Genomic DNA, 25,323 nt, shown 5'->3' with positions numbered 1-25,323 from the left:
ATTATTATTTTCAAATTTGATCATTTTAAAGTACTTTAGTAGTGTAGGGTCCAACTTTCTCATCACCACATTTTTGTTATATGGATATACTCAAATCACTTAGACGTTTGTATGTTGCATATTTGACACTATGTATCTAAATCCAAATGCTTACCAAGATTAAATATTTTCATTTCGATGTACATTTCATAAACCACTTTCATCATACACCACTCTTTCTTTTATCGAATAGCACGTAATTGACATACACTATGCTAATTTCAATAACACATCACAAGCCAAAATTAATAGTTCCCGCTATAGTGACACCTCGGGGTACTAAACATCTTTCTGACATAGATGATCAAGGGAGTCTTCGTTTCCAAATTCCGATAATAATGTTTTACAAATATAATTCTTCAATGAAAGGCAAAGATCCTGCAAAATTTATCAATGATGGATTGTCTAAAGCACTAGTGTTTTACTATCCATTAGCTGGTAGGCTCATCGAAGGGCCTAATAGGAAGCTTATGGTAAATTGCAATGGTGAAGGAATTTTGTTTGTTGAAGCTGATGCACATGTGGAGCTTGAGAAATTAGGTGACTCCATTAAACCACCATGTCCATACTTGGATTTACTACTGCACAATATTCCTGGTTCTGATGGAATCATTGGCTGCCCTCTTTTGTTAGTTCAGGTAAACAACTAATATATATCCATTACCCTTTTTCTTTCAAAAACTTCGGGAATCATTGAGAATTGTTTGATCATCTTTTTCTGAGGAAGTATCAAAATAGAATTGACTTGAACTGGAGCCTGTTATTCGAAATCTTAGAAAAACAAAGAGGGAAGAAGAAGGTGGAGTCAAACCCACACCTATATATGGTGTAGGATACTCATGCTCAGTAGCGGAGCCAGAGACTCAGTTGAACCTTCTTGATTAAAATTAGCTCCACGACTACTCCCAGTCCCCGAGATAAGAAAGGAAACAAAGTACATGGTACCTTTTTTTTTTTTTTTTTTTTTTTCAAGTTATTAGTCTTCCTCCTTTTATAAAGGGTTACTTGTAGTTATCTTTAAGTGAAATTTATACCATTAATGCATAAGAGTTAAATTCTTAAACTAATATATCTCTTTGCATAGGTGACCCGTTTTAGCTGCGGTGGATTTGCTATCGGATTCAGACTTAATCACACTATGATGGATGCCTATGGCTTGAATATGTTTCTAAATGCATTAAGTGAATTAATTCAAGGAGCATTTGCACCTACTATATTACCTGTATGGGAAAGGGATCTCCTAAGTGCTAGATCATCGCCATGCATTACATGTATTCACCATGAGTTTGATGAGCAAATTGAATCAAAAATTGCATGGGAATCTTTGGAAGACAAGTTGATCCAGAATTCATTTTTCTTTGGAAATAAGGAGATGGAAGCCATTAGAATTCAAGTTTCTCCAAATTGTGAAATAACAAAATTTGAGCTACTAGTGGCGTTTTTATGGAAGTGTCGTACAATTGCTCTTGATTTGCACCCTGAAGAAATTGTTCAGTTGACGTATCCTATTAACATACGTGGAAAATCACTAAAATTTGAACTTCCATCTGGATATTATGGGAATGCGTTCATTAGTCCATTTGCAGTATCAAAAGCAGGACTCTTATGTTCAAATCCACTGATGTATGCCGTTGAATTGATCAAGAAACTTAAAGATCATATGAATGAAGAATATATAAGATCAATAACAGATTTAATGGTGATTAAAGGGCGACCAGAGGTTACAAAATCATGGAATTTTATAATCGCAGATAATAGATCTGCTGGATTTGATGAATTTGATTTTGGATGGGGAAAGCCCATTTTTGGAGGGGTTCCTGATGCTATATCTCACATTAGTTTTGGTGTGCCAGTTAAAAATGACAAGGGAGAAAAGGGTACTTTGATAGCCATAAGTTTGCCTCCATTGGCCATGAAAAAATTTCAAGAGGTTGTCTACAAGATGACTTTAAAAAATGTGGAAGGAGTCGACATAATTTCAAAGATGTAAGTTTTGTTCTTCGTTTCTACCTCACCAATGCGTCTTTTGGTTTCATCCTTTTTATATTAGAAAGTACGTGTAAGTCATGTTTGATATTTTATGAATCAAAGTATCTGTTTCAATATATGTGATTGTATTCGATCGAGTACAGAATTTAAGCGACTTTTTTTTTTTTTTTTTGAAATTTGTAATTTCTAGTCATCTGATAATTGCCTGTCAAACGGGAATAGAAATCAGTGACTAATTCGTGAGTGTTTAGTAAGAAAGTTCAAGAATTTTTTTTATCTACTAATACTTCCATTCTTTAAAATAAATTGGGTTAACGGAGTAAGGGTAAATTTGAGCCACTTTTATACTTTAATGACATAAAAAAAATAGTACAACATCTATGGGTCGTCTGGTAAGATGTATAATGAAAATAATTATAATATATAATTTGGTATAATTTTATCCAATGTTTGGTTGTAATTTGAAGCATGTACTATAACGTAATCCTTGTATAACATAATACACCAATTGATGTATAATATTACACCAACAACATGGAATAATTAATCCATATATAACTTGGACATGGCTAAAGTACCAAAAGAACAAATTACCAATTTGGTTGAGTGATTTTATAAGAGAAACACCCTGAGTTGAGTGATTTTATTAATACAAAACAAAATTGAATGTTTTTGCTACATAATTCTTCATAATTGAATGATCTTTTGACATATTTACTCGATAAGTGTTTGGTTAATGATTGATGTTTGAATGTTGGTTCGCTCGACAAGAATGGATAGTCGAGTCAGTCTTGTATTTTCCCCTAAATTCGAAGCATGAGCCTAACCATAAAACCAATTGAATACATAATTGATACTCTCTGGTCCCAAATTATCTGTTGTAATTAAAAAAATAGTTATCTCAAATTATTTGTCCTTTTAGAAGTCCAAGACAAAATTAATCATGTTTTTCTTGTTTTACTCTCAGTAGCTATTGTTTTTTAAGACTACAAACACCTCAATTATGGATGATGTTATGATTTTTTAAATATCAAGTAAAATAGCTAAAATTCCTCCTAATTATTACTATTTTTTAAGGGACATGTAAAAAGGAATCATGACAAATAATTTGAGACGGAAGGAGTAATTAACACCATATACAGTCAAACCTCTCTATAATTACGATTCGTTATAACAACATTTCACTGTAGCAGCCAGATTTTCTCCATAACTAATTTTTCATGTTATATTTTACTTCTCTATAACAGCATTGTACCTATAACAACAGTGACATTCATTATTGTGGTACCTTCTTTGTAAAATTACCTCTCTATAATAGTCATACTCAAATATTGTGTAAGAAATATATTATGTATTAAAATAAAATATTAAAATATTTATGGTAATCATCGTTAGGTTCATGCACATAGTAACTATCAAGTACGTATATCTAAAAGAAAAAAAAATCAGAGTAATCTGATCTAGTCTTGCAAAAATTCAAATTCACCTATTTCCTATCTACCGATTTTGTACAATTTTATACTTATTTCCCTGATTTTGGTACGTAGTTAGTCTATTTTAAGTTTGAAAGTTTGCAAGACTAAATCAGATTACTATGATTTTTCTCCTTTTAATATATGCAAACAACAGAATCTTACAATTTAATGTAGTCTTAATAATGAATTGGTATGATAATATCTCTGATTTTGTATTTGCAGAACTTTAATTTCGCCATCTTCCTTTTATAATTTGAATTAATTTTGAATTTTGTAACTATGTATACTGTTATATTTCTAGTCAAAAATAACATTATTCATCACATATTCTTTATTCACGCAATTTGGGGTCGAGACTTGAAATATTTAATTTTCAACTAATTTTAAATGCATATGTTCCTTAGATTTTAATTCTTTATCGGTACGGTACATTTAGTTATGGATTTATTAGTGATTTATTAATCTTTTCAATTTTAATTAATGAAATATGAAAATCAATTGAGATTTTAAAATTAACAAGTATTTTGTTTTCTTTTATAACATAAAAAGTATAGGAAAATAATTTTTTGTGTACTTTTGTTTATAACAGCTAAATGAGATTTAAACATCAAATGTCATATATATACATAACAACACCTCACTATAGTAGCACTAAAATTTTGAGACAAACAATGCTATTATAGAAAGGTTTGCCTATATAATAGAGTTACCAAGTTGGACATTAATGAGAAACTATAAACTATTCAATAATAGAAATGCGGACTTCAGCGCCATGTCCTCATTTTCAAGAACTTTTCAAGTTTTTATTTCTATTTTCAAGTTTTATAATGTTAGACCTTTGCCTAATATTTTAGAAGTTCAAATCCAATTACTCAAATATCCAGATATGTTTAAAAGTTTTTTGCAATAAAAACCAAGGTTGTGTATTGAACGATATGTCTTAACATTTTCTAACTTAAAAGAACCGTTGGAGATGTTATTTGTCAAGCTCACCTATATTTATAATAATAACAATAAAATTTCTATTTTATATTACTTTTTCCATTTCAATATAAATAAATTTCTGACACTTTTTTTATGGTCCAATATGAATGAATTATTCAAAATCCAAAGATGTCTTAATTGGCTTCCATTATCTAATAAGTACCTGCCAAACGCGAATAGAAATCAAAGGCTAATTCGAGAGTGTTTATCTAAATTAAGAAACTTCCATGAATTCTTTATCTACATACTTCAAAATAGTTTTTGCACTTGTACATTCCTCAATTAAGGTCATGCATCCAACTTCTTCTCCAAGTTGCACATCCATTTATTTAGCGACATCACGAGATGTTTCCACTATCCCCCGTGGCTGGGTACATGCTGTCTTTCAACAAAGCAAAGCTTTCCAGGTATCATACAAGCATCATGCTCCCAAAAACCCTGACTTGAAATTTTGGTGTGGATCTTTTCTGTTACGATGGGTACCATTTTACTAGTATATTACAAATTGGTTCATCCACATGAACACAAGGCACTAGCAATTTGTCATGTCAAACATAGCCACTTAGATACCTAACCCCCACCCCCCTTCCCTACGCACACACTCTGTCTCTCTCAAATATGACCCAATTGGTCATAAAAATTACCTCATATTAATGTAATTGATATTCTACACTTTTATAGGAAAAAGTGGAACAGATGAAATGTGTGAAATTTGTCTACAGAGAGCGTTGTGCCAAAAAAAAGTGTTACAAAGATCCTTATCCTAATCACCAGGTTGGTTCACAAATTTGACTTTCTCATTTCAAACACACTATCCGGACTATTAAGCAAAATTGAAACAGTACATCCAACCAAAAAATTCCCTATTTTCTTTCTCACTAATTTCTTTACTTTTTCACCGTTTCAGAGGCTTAAGTTTCTAACATTCAAAATTTCAGTAAATTAAACTCAAAATCAAGATACATAGAATTAAATCAAGAATGGTGATTTAAGGCATCAAAATGATAACACAAAATAATGGATATAAATGGCATGGATTTTTCCGTTGATCATCATACCTTTGAGTTCACCGTGACTATTTGGAGCAGTGAGCTAGAATTTGAATTTTGAGAATGGATGATGTTGTTAAAAATTTGACTGACTATTCATATTTCCTTGCTAGTTAAATCTTGATACACTATCTTTGTAATGGCCAGTGATTATAGATTGTTGCTAAAAGAAAATGGCAGAAATATTTTTGTGAGGAAATGACCGGAAGTAACTGAAATATGTCTTTTGTTCAAGAAAAAGGAAAAATGAAGAAGAATTGATTTGAATATATGGATGAAGAAAGAGGCAGCAAAATATGAATTTGGAAGAACTAGAGGAAATAGAACAAAAATGGCTGCATATTATGTGTGTCGTGTGGGTCGGGGCTGGTCGGCGCCGGGTTTGAGTATCTATATCTATATCTATATATATTAGTATTAAAAAGAGGATAGTTTGTCATCGGATTGTGACAAGTGGCAGCGTAGGATAATGCCACGTGATAGTTTTAGGACAAAAAATAATTAATAGTTAGTAATTAGTTGTTAATTATTGTTTTTAATTTAAAAATAATTAAATATCAATATTTTCTAGGAAACATATACCTCTATATATTGGATTTAAGTTAAATTAACAAATAAATAATTTAGATTACAACATAAATTATTTGAATTTGATTTGAAAACTAACCCCAAGTGCACCTCACTTGCCCCATTTCCCCCACTAACTCACAAACACACGCATGCACGCAAGGTTAAATTTTTTAAAAGTTTAAAAAATTTTAAAACATGTTTTTTGGATTTTCTTTTTATAGTAAATTTTATTTTCAGTAAAATATAAGAATACTAAACCGTTTTTTGGGCTCCTTCTTTGTAGCAAGTAAAATACAAGTTTTTGTTTCCCTTTTTTATTTTATTAAATTTGTATTTATCCAAACCACTATCCTAAGCAGTTTAAGTTTTTGAATTTGGAATTACTTATAATTATTTTTCATAATTCAAATTTATCATTATCAAGACACAATCACTTTCAAAATATAATAAACTTCAACTAGGTACATGGAAACATTATTTTGAAATGAATTTTGCAAATATTTTTCATGAGTCACATTTTAGACCTTTATTACGTAAATTTTGTTTACATTTTTCAAAAAGAAAGAACATTTCCAAGAGTAACCCCATGTTTTCATTAGTTTTTTTAATTTAAAATTGATTACAACTGATGTTTTACAGTTAAAATATTTGTTGTCCGTGATCACAAGTTTTAAAAATATCTAAGTTTTTAAGGAAACATATACATCTATATATTGCAAATTACTTATTTTGAAACCTATTTTGCTTAAATGCCTATGTAGATTGTTCTTCTAAGATTATTACATGAGGAATTTAAGTTATTTGTATAGTAGTAACTTCAACAATCGAAGCCTTCCCGTTAAAATTTTATTTTCTTCTTTATACTATTTGAAATATACACATATAAAGAAATAAATCTCTTTATAGTAGCAAAATGGATTGTTGTCTATTGATTAAAAAAAAATTGTTTATAACCAATCAAGTCTTTAAAGCCCTTTTGACAATAACTGGTAAGTTTTAAGTGTAAAAATTGATATTATAATTATAAATAAGCAATCACATGTTGGATAGAAATGTTGAAATTGAGTTGAACTTATGTTCTATTATTTCACTTCAGATACTTTTTCGGGCAATTGTGCAACTAACATGTTAGTAAATTGATGTGTTTGGTAAAACAAATTCTAGTAAGTTGTTCTTTTATTAAATAACTAAAATATCCTTAAAATTTTATAAATATTATAAGTCTGGAAGTATCTTAATGAAGAAAATGAGGACCGATAGGTATGGAGTAAAGATGATTTTATTAACCTTTGCATTGTTATTTTGCAGGATTCCACTGACAACACTGATATATCTATTGCAAATACGCCTACCAAGATAGGTATATAAGATACTAGAACAGTAGTTGATAATGACCCAAATGCACTACTAGCCGGAAAGAAGATCAAGAGAGTATTGAAGAAGAAGAAAATTGCATAAGTTATTGTATGTGCAGGTCTTGGAGAATCATTATTTAGTCATGTTTATGGTTTTCTTTATCTTTTGTTCCTAGGAAATTTCTTTTGGTTATAAACAATATGGTACTCTATAATATCCAAGTTTCTGATAGGGGTCAATTTTTTGGATATACTCTAATTTATGCTACATTAAACTGGTGTTTCGATTGATATTTTGAAGCCTATTATACCTTATTTCTATTAAACGGCTAGCATGTTGTCACCTTGAAACTGAGGATGTTGGCGAAATGGAAGTGAGAAACATGTTGGTCTAAAAATAATAATAATGGAGTCATCAAATTGACAATGGTCTTTGTTGAATTGGATATTAGCAAACCAATTTGCAAGATTATTGTCCAGAAAACTTATAAAATGGTTATCTATTAATTGAATTTACAGGTATCTAGACTGAATTGGGATGCACATATAAAATTACAAATTCAGTGTCTTCAAGAATACATTTGTTAGATTTGGGGGATAGAAATGAGCAAGATTAACAGTATATTTTTGGAGAAAAAGGTTCACAGCAACATTGACCTGAATGCAAGTTATCAATGAGAGAAAGCAAAAAAGCTGAATTTGTAAAGATACAGGGCTGTCATGAAGATATCATATTTCATTAACAAGGCAACTAATACTTACTGTATTTTTTATTTTATTTTTGCCGTAAAGGACAACATTTGCTCCATCAATAATAGCTTTAGATGGTCCATAATAATCAAACAATTTCTGCAGCCATTAACATTTGTTTTACCCTAATTAGAGACACAAATGATCTCTATACTATTTAAAGAAATGGTCAGTAATGAAGCAATAACAACTACATATACCATAAAAAAAAATTAATATGTAATAAGATTGATAAAAAAAAGATGAGAATATAAAATCTGCAATATGTCACACATGGTGCATATATACATCTGTTTCTACTATCGATGTGCGGGTACATATACTAATTTTTATTTAAAATCGGATAATTTTATGGGAATTGGGGTTTTCCATCCAATTATGGGTGTATACTTATTAGACAGCATGGGGTATTTTTGTTCACTATCACTAACTGAAAATATGAATTTATTTTCCGTATTCAGTATGATTTGATATCACATGTTGATCCAGCCATTTGGTTTGCTCGGTCACATGCAGTCAGGCACCGTGTTCGGGACGTGACATTATATGAGGGTATTTGATTAGACACGAAGTTTAAGAACTTCTGAAACTTATGGCGTAAAATAAACCCTAAAAATTTGTATGACTAGAAATTATTTTATTAAGGGTAAAAAGATAAATTTAAAGTTGAATTGTTACTAAATATAGAAAGATGTTACATTCTTTTTTGGACTGACTAAAAAGGAAAGCGTGTCACATACATTGAGACGGAAAGAGTATAATATACACGAAAAAAATTGTATGAATCAAAGAAAAACTTGTTTGAATCTCAAAATCTATAAGCTAAGGTGCCACATAAACTGTGACGGAAGGAGTAAAACCATACTTTTTAAAATATTCATGAGGGCTAAATGGGAAATAATCAAATAAAAAGAGGAAACTACCAGATAATAAAACAAAAAAGAGATGAAAATATTAAACAAAAAGACACTTAGCTGCACCTGCATTTCGGTGGTCACCCCACCGTATGGATATGCACACGTGCATTTCTATGATGACGAGCAGCAACTATAGTATTTAAATTTAGTGGGAGTTTAATATATATATATATATATATATATATATATATATATATATATATATATATATATATATATATATATATATATATAAACACTTCAGCTTTCGTTAAAAGGATAAATTTGAGGTTATTTTTTGCAGAAATAAACTACTCTATTCAATTTATTTTTCATTCTAACTTGTCTAGATCACATTGCATGTAATTTTCATACTACACATCCATACTTGATATATGTAATTTGATTATGTTGTTATGCATGATCAAGAAAAATTTAATTACGATAAGTGTAACAAAAATCTCCTTAATTTTATACTAGCATAATCGATTATGGAAATTGTTTGGTGGTATTTTAGATTATGTTAGCAAATTGTTTAGAAATTTTGACACTGTTAAGAAGTTATTAAAAAGTATATCCCAAATATTATTAATTTGGTCTCTTTCCTCTCTTCCATAAACCAAAATATTCCGGTAATTTCTCTCTAGATACTTCCGGATTCGTCTTCTTATTAGGCCAAAGGGAGGGAGTTCTGTTTTGATTAGTTTTGATACTGAACTTGCCGCTTATTCGGATTGTTTATTATATTGTGGTGTTAGTTTAAATATAATATTTATTTGATTGTTATTTAAATTTTTTGTATCGTATTGTTAAATACATTTGTTTCTTAAATTTTACTGTATCGTATCGTTAAATTCATCGTAACGTAACGACGAAAAGTCTCATTTACGTAACAACCGATTTGGTGTAATCGCTTCTTTGCCTTATTTATTTTTTCTCATTTTGTCTTTACTTATTATCTACTAATCATATTTTATCAGTTATCATACCTTAGGTGATAAGCTCTACACCGTGCCCTACTTTTCTTATAGGTTATCCTTCAAATTATTGATGTCTAACATTATGTAGCGACAGTCAACGGGAAACGATACAAGCAATCCAAACATTGTATTCATCAAAACAATACAGTACAATACAACACAATACGATATAATATGATACATTATGAACATATGTAACAATCATCCAAACAAAGTGTTAATAGGATAGCCTATTTGGTTTTTTTCAAAAAAAGACTTATTTTAGAGAATTGAGGTATTTGACCAAGCTAAAAAAATTACTTTTAAGTATAGTAGCAAACACTATTTTTAGAATCTAAAAGGAGTAGCTTTGCCCAAAAACACTTACGGAATCTTTACTACTCTAATATTGATAAAAGGGCTTTTGAGATTGATCGTCAAACACAAACTGCTATTCTTCAAAGGTATTTTTTTCATAAAGCGCGTCTCATAAAAACATTTGTTAGAATAAGCAGATTTTGAAAACTTGGTGGTTGTTTTTTCTTTGGCCACCATATATATATAGTGCTAAAAATATGTCATGTTTTATTTATTGCATGATTATAAAAGAAATTCAATATTTTGAACTCATAATATAATCTACAATTATAAGGTTATATATAATGCATAATCCAAGTGGAGGTTGTGAGAAATTATGGACTTGCACATATTGTGTGTATCTATGCTGTCATTAAAAAGGTATACTAAGGTTTAAAATTGAATGGCCCTAAGATACCTCATAAAAATATGAGCTTTTATATGTAGATACATGTTGTAAATTCTAATTTGATGTTTAACAAATTAAATTTACAATACGTAACTGTATGCTATATAAAGAGGGTTTTGATGACGTAGGGTTTCTTTTCTTATATTGCTCTTTCTTGGTTTGGAAGAATAATAATCGCAAGATCCAGAATTTCATTCTCTCATGAATTCAAGCATACGTTTCCACATCTAGTTATTATCTTGTGATATAATTTGGCTTTCAAGATCCTGAAAATATGACGATTTTCATCTTAAAGATTTGTTCCAACATTGCATACATTTACCAAAATGTCCGTATTTTGTTTTTATTAAAAGTCGGCTAACGTAAAGATTCGGGAGGAAAATATACAAACACAACAAAAGCAATATATACACTAAAATAGGTACCCACTAATAGCAATATACAACAAAACATAGTGCGTGCGATCTCACAAGTGGGTTATACACTAAATAGCAATATATACACTAAATCATCAACACATATATTTACATGCTAAGAGACTTCTTTGTTCCTCAAGTTCAATAATTTGTGCAATATAGAAGGTGAAACGGCCATGACGTTTTGGTTATGTTCTTTAGCATGGAGCTCAGCATGAAGCCTACAAAGGGCTGAACCTGCAACTTTCCATGCAAAACCACATTTTTTGACGTCGCCTTTAGCTTTTGCATAATCATAAGTCACGCGATAAATAGCAAGCGCATCGTTAAATATGTCCAATTTACTCCTTACGCTCTCCTCCATATCCGGCGCTTCATATAGCAGCTGCACAAGAATTTACAAAAACAAGGTATAAATGAACACTCATGGTGAAAAAATCTGTTACATTGGGAATCACGAGAGAGGAAGGAGGAATGGGGACAGTGAGAATTGAATTCATAGTTATTGTCTTGAAAACTCCCATCGATACCAATAGATTGTAAGCCTTGGTGGTACTCATAATGACTTCTTACAAGGGAAAATGTCCAAATATTAACCTACTATACAGAATATCTAGTTTAACCCTCTGTACTTCGGGGTCTTGCCTTTATCGGAACATGAACTGAGTTACCCTCCATTATAATTTAGTTAGGATCCGTGCTAAAGCTCCGTTGGAGCCCAAGGGCAATTACGATCCCAAAGTATAACACAAGGTAACATTAAGATATTTCATATAGTAGAGGGTATTTTTCAACTTTTTCCCTTGATTGTTGAGTTTGTTATGGACCTTGCGCCTAACTCAATCCCAAAAACTAGCTCATGAGGGGAGGATTACCCAAGACCATATAAAGAGACCTCTCATCCCTCAGTGAGCCGATGTGGGACTCAACACCCCCAACATGTCCAGGATTGAATATCTGGAGTGTGGACAATATATGATGTGGGCCCAACATCGGGTGAATAATTATTGAGATGGGTCTAGCTTTGATACCGTGTGATGGACCTTGGGCCTAAGTCAACCCAAAAGCTAGCTCATGAGGTGAGCCGATGTGGGACTCAACAAAGGTAATTTCTCAAAGATTGATAGAAGGTGGTTTTACCTGTTTGTACTTTTTGATAACCTGGTCAGCTAAGTCATTTTTTGATTCACTGCCGGTGTTCAGCGCTTCCGTCATCTCACGTCTGTAACTGCTGTACCTTTCTTTCCATAACCTCCAGTATGTCTTGGGGATTTCGACCTCAAAAACCGAAAGTTTTTTAATTTCTGGACATACAAAAAGCAAGATATATCAAACCCATAACCAGTCAGCAATTGCAATATTCAATCGGTATATGGATCAAACACTTGCCTACAGCCGTTGGTTCTTCAGCTTTAAATTTATCAACCCGGTCATAAATTTCTCCTAAGACTGAGGTAGAGTGATAGCTTTCTTTCTTTTGCAAGAAATGTGGAAACTTGTCTACCTTCAACCTCTTTGGTACGGAGACCTGTGGATTGAAACAAGAGTGGTAAGTCAAGAATTTGATAAGTCAACAAGATTAAAAACATTAACAAAACGTTTATCTTTCAAGGGTGTGTTTGGTATGGAACATTTTCTCTAGGAAAACATGTTCCATTGTGGCATTATGCATTGATTGTCTCCTCCCCACACTTTCATTACATCCTACCCCCTCCTCCCATAGGCCTCCATCCCCACCATTCCTCATAGTGTTTGCCTAGAACTAGATTATGAGCCTGTTTGGATGGGCTTAAAATAAGCAGCTTATAAGCTGGAAACAGCTGAGCCCGGTTGGATTGACTTATAAGTTGCCTATAAGCTGTTTTCAGCTTTTTTGAGTGTATGGTTGGCCAGCTTAAAGCCATTTTGTGCTTAAAATAAGCCCAAAAAATTAATTGGGTTTGTTTGGTTTAACTTATCTAAAGCAGCTTATAAGCTGGAAACAGCTTATAAGCCAAAAAACAATAAGTTGGTTAAACAGCTTATAAGCCAAAAAAAAATAAGTTGAACTACACCAACTTATTTTTTTTTGGCTTATAAGTTGTTTCCAACTTATAAGCTGCTTTTTTTAAGCCCATCCAAACACGCTCATAAGCCAAAAAAAAAAAAGTTGGAGTAAGCTAATTTATTTTTTTTGGCTTATAAGCTGCTTTAGATAAGCTAAGCCAAAAGGGCCCAATTATTTTTTTGGGCTTATTTTATGCACAAAATGGCTTTAAGCTGGTCAGCCAAACACTCAAAAAAGCTGAAAACAGCTTATAGGCAACTTATAAGCCAATCCAAACGGGCTCTATATACAAATGTTTTGGGAAAATATATTTTTTTTTTGTTCAAGTAAAACGTCCACTTATTTTCTAGGAATACATTTTCCTTCATACCAAACACACCACAAATATCTAATCTAGCTTCGGAAGCTAGGTATATTGTGAAAAATCACTAACGGACTAGATATGCATATTTTTCTTCAAAACATGATAGTGAATCTGAGGTTATCAGGTAAGAGAGACATCAAACTGGTATTAAAAGATAGGGAACAGATAAGTAGAAAACACTCACATAAAGAACACAATGATTGAGTATAGAATTGTTAATAAGGGCTATCAAACAGAGATCAGGTTAGAGCAAGTAACCTTATTCCCACTTTTTGGGGCATCTATAGCGTCATAGTACAAATCAATCAACTCGGACAACTTTTCTGTCACAGACCTCGTCTCTTCATTCTCGGTGGTGTTATTTTTCCCCAATATCAGAAGTCTATCCATGAGCGCATACCAGTTAGCAGAAGCGTCAGCCATGCTATAGCTGAAAGAGTAAACTAACTCTCGTGAATAAAAGCGAAACATGAGCATTTAATTTAGTACACAGAAAGTTTAACTAGGTCAAAATGAAAATAACTTATCAACCACGATCTTTCAGAAAAGATTTTTCATTGTCATCTGCTGCTGATTATCTCGGGGACTTCCCGAGAATGAGCAACTTTTACCATTCAGACATACTAGAATTGTATGTCGCACTCTTCATGGAGCCGAGGAGACATATGTTTTGACAATATCAAAGAAACATATTCTTATTTTGCAAGTCAAAAAAGGGCATTCTAGACTGAGAAAGTACTATAATACATACTTCGATTAGTATATTATAATACATACTTTGGCATCCTAGTTTTTAGAAATGTCCGAAAGAGCTCGTGCTCCCTTTCCTCTGCAGAGAAGTTGTTGGGCTCCCTATGCGATGTCTTCGGCGTTGAATAGATTCGGCTCCACGGTGTACTCGCAGTGTAATATTTTAACAGCTGAAGACATACAACATAACATGCTCAAATTGGACGGAACTCATTGACTATTTTCATTTATTCAACAAATGAAATGACATCACAATACGTTCTTTTCTATTTTCATTTATCGATTTTCAATTATCAATTCTAATTGGACATGTAAAGTGCAAATGAAGGACCAATCTGAAGCAGTTCAATTAAATCATTAAGCAGAGAGATTAGAACAATGAGCTGGTAGTGGAGATAAAGTTGACCTGGGGGTTTTGAGAGACCCAATATGTATCTCCATCAAAATCGCCATTAGCAATTTCAGTGGCCGCGGATCTTGGACCTTTTGTCGAGAAAAATATTCCATATTTAGCATTTCCAACTATGTCTCCGAGGTTCTTCACAGGGACAGCACGTAGTCTGTGGATATCACCAAAATGAAGCCCAGGATTCCTGTATACTAGTACCTCTCCAAATATTTGCCCATGTTCACTGCATAAAATGGCGTAGCTTACTTGGTAAGTTTCCAGTTAAAAATACAGGCTCAGCAACCTTGTCATTAGACTAATGTTGCAAATGTTCATCGAAATTGACAGCGTCAAAACAAACAAAAAAAGTTTTTTTAGTGAATCATCAGCATATAATCCTTCCTACGGTTTGGACGACAAGGATCACATAAGATATATATATATATAAACAGTATACTTACAGAATAACACAGACTTCACGAGGATTTAAAGTATCAGTGGGATCAGCTGTGCCAATTAGATAGAAAGTATCAGAGATAGGAAGTCTTCCTGCTTTCAGCCCATTTCTTTCTTCCTTTGCCAGGGAAGATAAACAACACCAAAGATATGGTTCAGTGAGAGGTACTCCAGCCATTATCATACTTGTGGCAATAGAGGCATCATCACGATCTCTATGGTTCACTGTAACTGCATGGAGACAACCAATAAAAGTAAGAGTAAAGGTCTGATTAGATAAAGCAATACAGAGACTTAAAACCGAGTCATGCTACTAAGATCAGTGCAGGTAAAGGAATGGTTTGATTAAAACTTCTCTACCATATCCACAAAGACGGCTACAGGATGTTGATTTAAAATCGGTATTGACACCAGCATGTTCATTGTTCAAATAAACATGTAATGCTTTCAAAAGATTACACAAAAATGTTCACATACTGAAATTTAAGCCAAATTGCACATAAGTTTAAAGTTGTCATGTAACTGTATCTGAAGGTCAACACTTCTCCTGGCATATGCTAGATTATAAACCATAAACAGTTGCAGAGAAACTTTAGTTTTATTATATTCGTTTTGTAAAACTAGAGTTACCTTTTAGTGCTGTCACCTCATCTGAGTATAACCTTTGTGTCTCCTCCAAAGTATTCTTAAGTATATCAAAGAAATACTCCATGGGAACACCTCCATAAGTCAATAGAGCAATAAGAGTTCTTGATAGATAACTATTCCTAGGTTTAACACTGAAAGAACATAAAAGGTGTCAGTTTCAGGTAAGCCCACGCAGACATATCTACCTGCGATGTCTGTAGCTGAAGAAATTTTAACAGAAAATTCTGTAATACAGAGATAGCATACAAGAATTCCTTTTAAAAACTAATCATTGGAAGGGGGACGCGTCGATTTTTTAGAGCCAGTCATAATAGGCAAGTTGGTCCTTCAGTCTCCATCAAGGAATCCTACTGGTAAACCTTGCTGTAAACCTTGTTTTTCTTTTTCTATTTTATTAGGAGACCTTTTTGCTTTTTTTAATACTGTAAAAATCTCACAAAACAATTCACATCCCTCATTTAGGATCCGATCCTACAGCCACGGATATGATCAGATTAGCCAATTTCCCCTACGCAATAAAAAATGGATACTCGATTTTCGACCTTAATCTTGTGGTTTCTCCTACCTCTGGTATGATTTTAATTTGTTTCCAATTTTACTTAGCATCTATGAACTCTAATTACTGTTAGCATCCAAATTCTATGGTCTTACTTACTATTATTAACTAATTATGGAAATGCTTGCTACCAATTTTTCCTCATATATATGCACATGTACCTGCAGCTCTAAGTGTTCAAATTGAGTACGATATTTCTAAAATAAAGTGAAAGGGTGATAAAAGTAGAATTCCAACTTTCATGGTTAAAAGAAGATTCCTACATTGAATTAACTAAAAAGTCCGAATACCTGGGTGTATTTATTTCCAATGAGTTAAACGTTGGAACTCTTGACAGATTTGGATCTGCCTTGACCTTGATCATTGAGTCCCTCCTAATCTGAATTGTACGCTGTGGCAACTAATATTTAAGAACAGAGCATTGTATACTTCAGGAAGTTGATTTGGAGATCAGACAAACTAAGTAAATAACAGGGTAAAAAGCTGCTTTGATAATGCCATCACAGATAAGTTTAAGATATTTGGCCATTAAGATGGAACAGACTATGGTTTGGATTGACAGTGCTTAAAGGAAGAAAGTACCTTTCTATTGACTAGAAGGGTTCCCTTTACAGCAAGACCATTGTAGAATATACGGCACTGCATCAACAGAGGCTAGAAAGAGAAGCATGAAAACTAAACAGCTAAGAATCAAGCTGACCATGTTTAGTGAAAACAAAATCCAGCAATTTGGATACCGAATCAATCAGTAAACATCAAAAACATTTACCGGTTCCCCATTCTGAAACTCCACCTCTCCCAACTCAAATGGATTCCCCCCAAGTTCGACACCATTGGGATATTTCTGAAATGGTTAGTTCAAAATTTAACGGAAAGTTCTTCAAGAGAGACGAATGGAAACTGAGAACTGAACAATGGATCTGTCAGATAGTTTAAATCAGTACTAGCATGCAAGAGACAATTTCTTGTGCACTGCCTACAACTAAAGAAAATAAAGGAATCAAATGAATTTAGAAAAAAGAAGATAAAAAATATGAACTACCAACACATTTTTCCAAATTTCTGCTACTATATTTCATCTGTTTGCCTGCTCGGGAAGCTAGCTACAGTCCTCAATTGTTTATAAAATTAAATTGTTCGAAAAACTTCGCAGATGAGCACACTCTAAATTTATAGGTATTTCCAATAGCTATGTGACTGAGTGCTGGAAAAAGCAAAGATATGCTGATATGGTAAGTTCAACAAGAAATCATTTGTTTGATAATTTTTTAGGATTATTGTTCCTCGCTTAAGCATTTTTCTTTCTCTAAGACCTTCAAGAAGAAATCATTTGTTTGGTTCTTTTGAGATTAATGATCCCCTCGTTTAAGCATTTTTTTTTCCTTTAAGACCTTCAAGGAATTGTAAACTGCACCATTTATGATGTTATCAATGTTCTGCAAATTCTTGTTGGGGACAGGGAGTGGATTATGAACTGCTATACTACTAGTGCGGGATCAACTTGCATGTGCTCGGTTAATGAGATAAATTAGATGGATTGCATCTTTATTCCTCAGATGAAGGGGCACTGGAAGTACATACAAACAGACAACACATTTTGAAATTAAGCCAAATTATGTGCTTCTTGGACCTCTAGACTTGAAAGGAGAGCACTTACTTCATTGTTTACGTTTACTGGCTTTTAAAAAAAAAAAAAAGGCAAAATCAACCTCAAGAAAATGCTTAGTGAACTACGTCTAATGAGATTACCTCTAAGTTGGCATACTTATGCTTCACTTTAAAAAAATCTTGAGGGCACTTTCTTGCCAAGTCTTCTGAAATATATCCAGTCCCATCTGTGTGTACAAGGGGTTTCTTATCTTCATCATAGAGAATACATCCATTCTCATCCTACAATTTTTTTGTCCAAAAGAGGTGATTAAATGACGACAAGAGTTTATTATCTTGAGACCATAGAAAAAGAATAACTATCAGGAGATGGCATATCGAAGAGCACAAAGAAAAAGAAACAGCAATGATTATAGATACACGCATATTATATGTTTGATAAGTAACATACATGACAATATATATCTTCGATTTCTACAATATTCACTGAATTCAGATCAACTTGAAGCTTTACTGTCGTGGATAAAATTAGAGAGAACCTGCATTATCAGAGTAACTATGCAGTTCAGAAAGAAAGAAAGCAAGTATTCAATAATTATTAAAAAGTTAAAAGGGTTGGGAAAATAGCAAACCTGGCCATGTATTTAGCCATGCTAGAGACCGTGTGTACATGCATGAAATGGCACCTTGCTTCATGGACTGTCTTGTCGTGCAAAATGTAAGTTTCTTCTTCACAAGGATTAAGAGATTCCATCCGAACAAAGTAGCATTTGACAGAATCAATCTTTTCCTCTTTGTCCTTTGAACTTTTCTTCTTCCCCTCATTCTTGTAAACTGATCAAGTACCACAATGAAAACAAAGCCTCATTGGCATCATAAACACTTAAAAACAGAAACGTTCAGGCTAATGAGCCTTCTGCATAAAATGAAAGGCCAGGTACTTAGGTGATTAAGGACTTTAGGTTTTTCTATTCAATACTTTAAAAGTCACATAGCTATGATTTCTCCAACTACCAAGTTTACCCAAATTAGAAGGAAGCTGCCAAAGCTAGGCATATTTGAAACAAATGAACTAGATACTGTTAACAGGATAATATGCAACAGCCTTTGAGAGTCAATAGCCAGCTAAGAAGAAAGCATTACTTGAGTTAAAAGAAATATCAATCAAGCACAACATTAAATGGACTTGAGGAACCACTAAAGCAGCAGCACAAAAATAGAATAATGTCGTCACATGCATACTGAAATAAAATTCATAAAATGCACCGTCCATTGGCGAAACTATCTAAAACTACAGATAATAAGGGTGAATATTTCTTCTATATTTCAAAGACGAGAATGGAAGTTTGAAATACTTTCTTGGCACATAGTAAAGGTAATTACCAAAAAAGCGATAGCGCCTCAAACCAACAAGAATTCCATTCTGAACAATCTCTTCTGGACACCCTGGGGCGTTTTCCTCAAACTTGACAACCAATACATTCTCATCTCCTAATGACTGTTGCAGATGGGTTCTTTCTGCTTTCAGGTACGGACCCTGAGGAGGAGAGAAAGAAAACAAGTTAAGAAATGGATATTAATGCTTAGGCGATATGATGCACCGTCCAAAGTGAATGATTGCCGCCCTAAATCTTGTTTGGCCAGTTCAATCACAGGAGTAACTCTGGATACTTACATTGGTCAATGCATATATTCACAAACACTTCAAAGGCTAAAGGAGTTATCTTGGACATTTTTGATAATACCAAGTTTTGAACCAGAAGAAGAACAGACCTTAAAAGTGTAGCTTCCATCCGAATGAACATGGCAATGGTAGAGATGAGTCTTTCCTGAATCCCAATCAAGATACTGGAAGACACACATATAAGGCAATTATTTGATTAGTAATTCAATAGTTTAGTGACTATAATGTGAGTACCCAGACCAAGGTACTACTAGTCGCTCATCAGTGGACACTAACGATAAAAACACAGCAAAAGCAAAAGCAAAAAAAAAAAAAAAAAAAAAAAAAAAAAAAGGGGGAACGACAGAAATATAAAAGCAAAATGTAGAAGTCTTTAACTCTGGAAGAACAACATCAGTGGTTGGAACTAAGACTTTAACACCGAACTAACGGATAAAAATAAATTATACAAGAGTGGTAATTGAATAGCAAAATCACCTGCACTCGTTTATTATCTTCACAAAGATGACCATATTTATTCCAGATATATGACTCAAAATGAGACATAGGGTGATATATCAGATGCAAAATGTCATCAACATCATGGAGCATAATAACATCCTCCAACTTCCTCCTGCAATGGAATCAAGCAAGTACAAATTTTTGGCAATATAGAAGTCAAAATAAATATTTGATAAATGCTAACTTTTACCTCCCAATGTAGTTTAGGATCAAAAAGAATTTCCTGAATTCAAGCTTACTAAGTGCCAGCAACTGTTCACTTATTCCTCGTGTGTTGGCCCTCTCTCTAAATTCAGATGGCCTAGGATCGTACTGATATCTTTGAAAGCTAGTTGTTGCTGGACTCATTGGAGGTGATGGTATTCGTGAAGCTGATGTAGGAGAATCAAATGCATCACCTAAAATGTCTGCAGGCGATGGAAGACAGTCAATGGAAAACTAGAGTTCTTGAAAGGTCTGAGTATGTGTACATGTCGGAATCGTTTGGGAGAAGGTATTAGAGAAAATAATACATGTATTAGCTTTAGTTTAATCATTTGTTTGTTAGTGCTCTCAACCTATGCATAACTAATACATGTATTAGTTATACAACATATTCAGTACTATTCTTATACATAGTAAACCATGTGTAACTAATACCAGTACTATTCCTATTCTAGTACACCGTATTCATTTAATACAACAAACCAAACAGTCGATAAAAAATAAAGTCAACATGATTAATCCCAGCATTACTAATACATCCTATTTAGTACTATTCTTATACACCCTACCAAACGATCCGCTAGAGTTGTAACTATGCAAAAAAGAAGAAGAGATCGCAACAAATAAAAAATTTGAACAAGTTCTTCATTAAGCCTAATCTAATGTCCAGAAAAGTGTGCTACATGGAGGATTTTAGAGCTTGAAAAGTGGAGTAAGCATCCAAGAAGCACATGCTACTAAAAGATAGATGCTATGTACTGGTAGGGAAAAAATTTCAGTTCAAACTTGAGAAACTAAAACTAAATGGTGAGCTAGAAACAAAGAAATGGGAAGTCTTTAGAGAGAAAGTAACAACTTGATGAGTTCTAAAGGCCCACCTAGCCCCTTTTTTATTATCTTTAAATGGAAAAACTTACCACCTTGGTGATGAATAATTCATATTTGCACATGTTCACAATCCAAATGTTTCTAAAGCAGCAAAGATGAAATTCACATACTATGTTTATTAGCTTATTTGTAGTCCCTCTTATTTAACCAACTAATTGTTTGAAAAAGTTCTACTTAACTAAAAAATTTCAAGTACACCTTTAGTATAGAATCTGTTAATTCCCTTGCTTTTTATGACTAGATTATACTTCAAAACATGCATTGATTAATGGCCAAACCAATTCAAAAGACTCAATAATGACAATCAAAGTAAGCGGGCAATATATTACTACTGAATAAGGGATGGTACCTGAAGAATAATTTTTAAAATTCAACGGGAAAGGAAAAAGAAGATGCTATTATCTCAAATTACTTATTTTTTGTCTAGAAATGGCACCTTTCCAGACCTCATTTTTATGAAGTTAATATTATTTACACATCTATATAAAGGCAAACATAGAACAAATTACTCCAAACTTTCATGTATGAGCCAATTTTTGAATTGTGAGGAAAAGCAAAGGTGCACCTAGGACTTTTTGTGAACACTTATATGGGGATGGACACGTATGTTTCTACGAATTTGTCACTTTAAATTTTCTATTATGTGTAACAAAATAATCTTCTTTTTATTTTAATTCTTTATCAAAAAAGAAATTACATGCGCATTTTAGTTTTTCACGCCCTCAATGTTTTCAATAATGTTTGTGCACAAAAAAAGATAACCAAAAAAAAAAAATGAAAATTTAGTAACTACGAAATAATAAGCAAACTTTTTTTTCTTCCTTTGGTTAATGGAATCCTTAGTTTTAAGTGTGAAAATATTTTAAAAACTCCACTAGAGAGTAACGTATAGGCCAATCTAAAAATAAATACTCACAATCTAGACTCCAAACATAACCGCATAAAAATTACTCCTCTTATAAAACAAAAAAATTAACTTCTAACATGATATTTTCACATTATTTACCCGTTTCGAAGGGAAAAAAAGGTGGAAAATTTTTTTGGCCAAAAATAATTTCTGAAGTTTTGCCTCAACTAAAAGATGACTATAGGTTTATTAAAAAATGAGACTAATAACTTAAAAAAATAAGATAATTACCCGCTACTCGATAAAAAGCACAAAGCCACAAACAGTGCAAAAATTACTTTATGCTATCAGTGCATTGATCAAACAACATAGAAGTTCAATGAGAACATTATTGATCCTCCTTGCCAAAAAAAAAAGGCTAGAAAAAACATACATGCAATAGTCATATGAACTTAGAGCCCTTTTGGATTTGCTTATAAGTTGATCAAATCAGCTTATATAAGTTATTTTTAATTTATTTGAATGTTTGGTAAAACAAAAAACACCTTAAATTAAATTAAAATGTACTTAAAATTAACCAAAACCAAAAAATTATTCAACCCTAACTTTTTTTTTTCTTTTTCTTTTGCTTAAATGACATTTTGATTTAACTAATAACTTTAACCTTTTAACCCTCATATTTTTTATTAATTTTAAAACTACTCTTACTTTTAAAAAATAGCACTTTTATCCAAACACATAATTATTTATTTATAAAATAACTTTCAGCATTAAAAAATGCTTTAAGCAATTATGTTTAAAAGTCACATTTTTTCCGCTAATCCAAAAAGGCTCTTAAATTTATAAAGAATCAGTCTCCAGGTTCAAACTTTTAAACTTTGACAATCCGGACTAAAAACTTTAAATTTTTTGAAATAAAATTTATGTATTTAAAAACTACAATAAATCACAATAATTAACTACTTAAAATATTTAAAAGGAAAATAAAGAAAACTTGGTTAACTCTCGAAATTCTAATTATACCGGTATAAAACTAAAAATAAAAACCATAGATGCATGATGCAACAATCATATGTAACGAATTAATTTAAATACACTGTGCACGTAAGGAAAAAAAAAACACATTTGAAAAAATGGGAAACTTTTAACTTACCATTATTAAGACCAGTGCCCGGAAAAAGTGGCACATTTCTAGGAGAAAAATGAACTGAAGAACAAGAAGAATTTGGAGAAGAAATAGACATTCTTTGTATCTGAGGCGAATGATAAAAACTCTCAGCAGAACTGACTTGTTGTTGATCATAATTGTGTTGTTGAGTTTGAGATGGATAGTATTTTTTTACCATAAAAACAATAAATGCACTTAGTGTTTTTTTAATCTGACAATCTGATATTTGTCTCAAAATATCAAGTGAAGCTTCTTCTCCTATGGTGGAAAGGAGTTTTCGTACTTTGTTATCAGGTGGATTTTGTCTTTGTTTTTTACAGATTTGGTGTAACATTAGTTCTACTTTGAATGGAAGTGTAATACCTTCTTCTTCTTCTTCTTGTGCTTCTACTTCGTTGTTGTGACAGTAAAAATCTCCCATTTTTAACTTGTCTTTTGTTTGATAGAGAAATTGAGATTCTTTTCAGTGAGATTTTGAGGATTTATGGAAGTTTGGTTTGAATTTTTAAGGTGAGGTGTAGAGTGGGGAATGTTTTTATACAAGCACAAGTGAGCAAAGCAGAATCTTTTGTGAAATGACTGTGATGCCCTTGATCGTCCAAGTTCTTCACTTTCTGAATAGTAGAAAAAATTTGTGTTTGTTTTTTTTTTTTTCTATCCTTTTTGTTACTTATGTATCATTTTTGTGTACATCGATTAAAACAAATCTGAAGAGAATCTAAGAACGGAAGCTTTTGAGGGGAAAAAAAATTAAAAAGAAAGGATAAAGCCCAGTCTTTAAAAATAAAATAAAAGATGTGACCATACAAGATTACAAGCAAGGTGTGACAATTCAAAGTTACAGTGAAAGATCTCGTGTTCTAATTCTTCTGGACTTTTGAAGGTTGCAGACTTGCAGTGTCATAAACCTAATATTGGTAATCCAATGTCAAATCTAAAAGGAATATAATGGCCTCTGTTTATAAAAAGTTTGAAAAAAAAATCAAATTATTTTCAGCTGTTGTAATTTATTTTATTTTTTCAGGTTGTGCAAAACTTGAAAAAGAACCTCTACTTTTACCTGTTGCAAATTTTGGACCAATTTCTGATAGCAAAAGTGATGAGTAAAAATGAATCAATGGGAGAAACTTTCTTGATCTTAACTCTACTCCACACCATGAATTAGTTAATTATAGATATATCCATATGAAAAGCATGTACTATAGTAATTAAGATGAATGTAACTATAAATTACCAAAACTGCACCAACTAAAATTGTAAAAATGTTGGACAGACATGATCACACATTACAACAATTTTATCGTATATTGATGTGTATTAGAACACAAAAGGGTTTGTTTGGTTGTTGGTTAGAACCCAACTCACCCCCTACCCCTCATCGGCTCATCCCCTCCACCTCCACACCCAACCTACCTTCATAATATGTTATCTAAATTATAGCAACAAATATTTTTAGAATGATATTTTTATTTAGTATCAAATACTCCCTTCATTTCAATCTAGGCAAAAGGGTCAAAAACATCCCTCTACTTTCATAAATTAGCTACATTTACCCTCCGTTATAAGTTGGGGCCAAATCTACCCCTCCCATTACAAGTTGGAGCCAAATATACCCCTATCGTTAGCAAAGTATTCAAAAATACCCCTCATTTCATACATATTCCCACATAAGCAAGCCTAGTCATTAGAATTGAGTGGCATGGATGACACATGGCATTTAACTTATTATATGTGGTGCCGATGATAACGTCCAAATTCACTCCTCAAAGAGAAAGTGTACACGGTCGTATGCAATATAATTTACCCAACTATGAGTCGGGGTCGATCCCACAAGGAACAATATACTAGGCAATTTAAACAAGTAAGGAATTATCACTTTCTACGCTAAGCCAAACACTTCAATATTTGGGTTTTTGATTTAACAACTAAAAAAAGATAAAACTAATTAGAAAGCAAGTAAAATGAT

At 32.4% G+C, this 25,323-nt stretch overlaps 2 protein-coding genes across 4 annotated transcripts; one reads left to right on the top strand and one right to left on the bottom strand.

Moving 5' to 3' along the window:
* LOC132636819 (methanol O-anthraniloyltransferase-like) lies at positions 1–2,144 on the top strand. Its single transcript, XM_060353851.1, has 2 exons — positions 1–677; positions 1,124–2,144. The coding sequence occupies exons 1-2, from the start codon at positions 252–254 to the stop codon at positions 2,027–2,029; spliced, it is 1,332 nt and encodes a 443-aa protein (XP_060209834.1). The 5' UTR covers positions 1–251; the 3' UTR covers positions 2,030–2,144.
* Positions 2,145–11,149: 9,005 nt separating this feature from the next.
* LOC132636818 (probable RNA-dependent RNA polymerase 3) lies at positions 11,150–23,874 on the bottom strand. 3 transcript variants are annotated; one of them, XM_060353850.1, is made up of 19 exons: positions 23,721–23,874; positions 20,441–20,657; positions 20,227–20,362; positions 19,839–19,913; positions 19,449–19,602; positions 18,698–18,899; positions 18,517–18,604; positions 18,207–18,347; positions 17,227–17,301; positions 17,040–17,111; positions 16,748–16,857; positions 15,884–16,032; positions 15,259–15,484; positions 14,816–15,041; positions 14,437–14,579; positions 13,918–14,089; positions 12,638–12,776; positions 12,389–12,552; positions 11,150–11,633 (listed from the first exon to the last, which is right to left on the bottom strand). In XM_060353850.1, the coding sequence occupies exons 1-19, from the start codon at positions 23,776–23,778 to the stop codon at positions 11,364–11,366; spliced, it is 2,817 nt and encodes a 938-aa protein (XP_060209833.1). In that variant the 5' UTR covers positions 23,779–23,874; the 3' UTR covers positions 11,150–11,363. The 3 variants fall into 3 exon arrangements, with proteins under 3 accessions (XP_060209833.1, XP_060209831.1, XP_060209832.1); XM_060353848.1 differs by having other exon boundaries at positions 23,343–23,872; XM_060353849.1 differs by having other exon boundaries at positions 16,748–16,848; positions 23,343–23,872.
* Positions 23,875–25,323: the final 1,449 nt, after the last annotated feature.

This window comes from Lycium barbarum, chromosome 4 (genome assembly GCF_019175385.1).
Source record: "Lycium barbarum isolate Lr01 chromosome 4, ASM1917538v2, whole genome shotgun sequence".
Taxonomy (NCBI): domain Eukaryota; kingdom Viridiplantae; phylum Streptophyta; class Magnoliopsida; order Solanales; family Solanaceae; genus Lycium; species Lycium barbarum.
This window is presented reverse-complemented; position numbering and strand designations above follow the sequence as displayed.

Coding starts and splice junctions, on each gene's coding strand:
- LOC132636819 (XM_060353851.1), top strand. CDS start 252: ATGCTAATTTCAATAACACATCACAAGCCAAAATTAATAGTTCCCGCT. Junction 678..1,123: donor GCCCTCTTTTGTTAGTTCAG/GTAAACAACTAA, acceptor CTCTTTGCATAG/GTGACCCGTTTTAGCTGCGG.
- LOC132636818 (XM_060353848.1), bottom strand. CDS start 23,778: ATGGGAGATTTTTACTGTCACAACAACGAAGTAGAAGCACAAGAAGAA. Junction 18,900..19,448: donor GAGGCGCTATCGCTTTTTTG/GTAATTACCTTT, acceptor GTACTTGATCAG/TTTACAAGAATGAGGGGAAG. Junction 18,348..18,516: donor TCGAAGATATATATTGTCAT/GTATGTTACTTA, acceptor AAAAAATTGTAG/GATGAGAATGGATGTATTCT.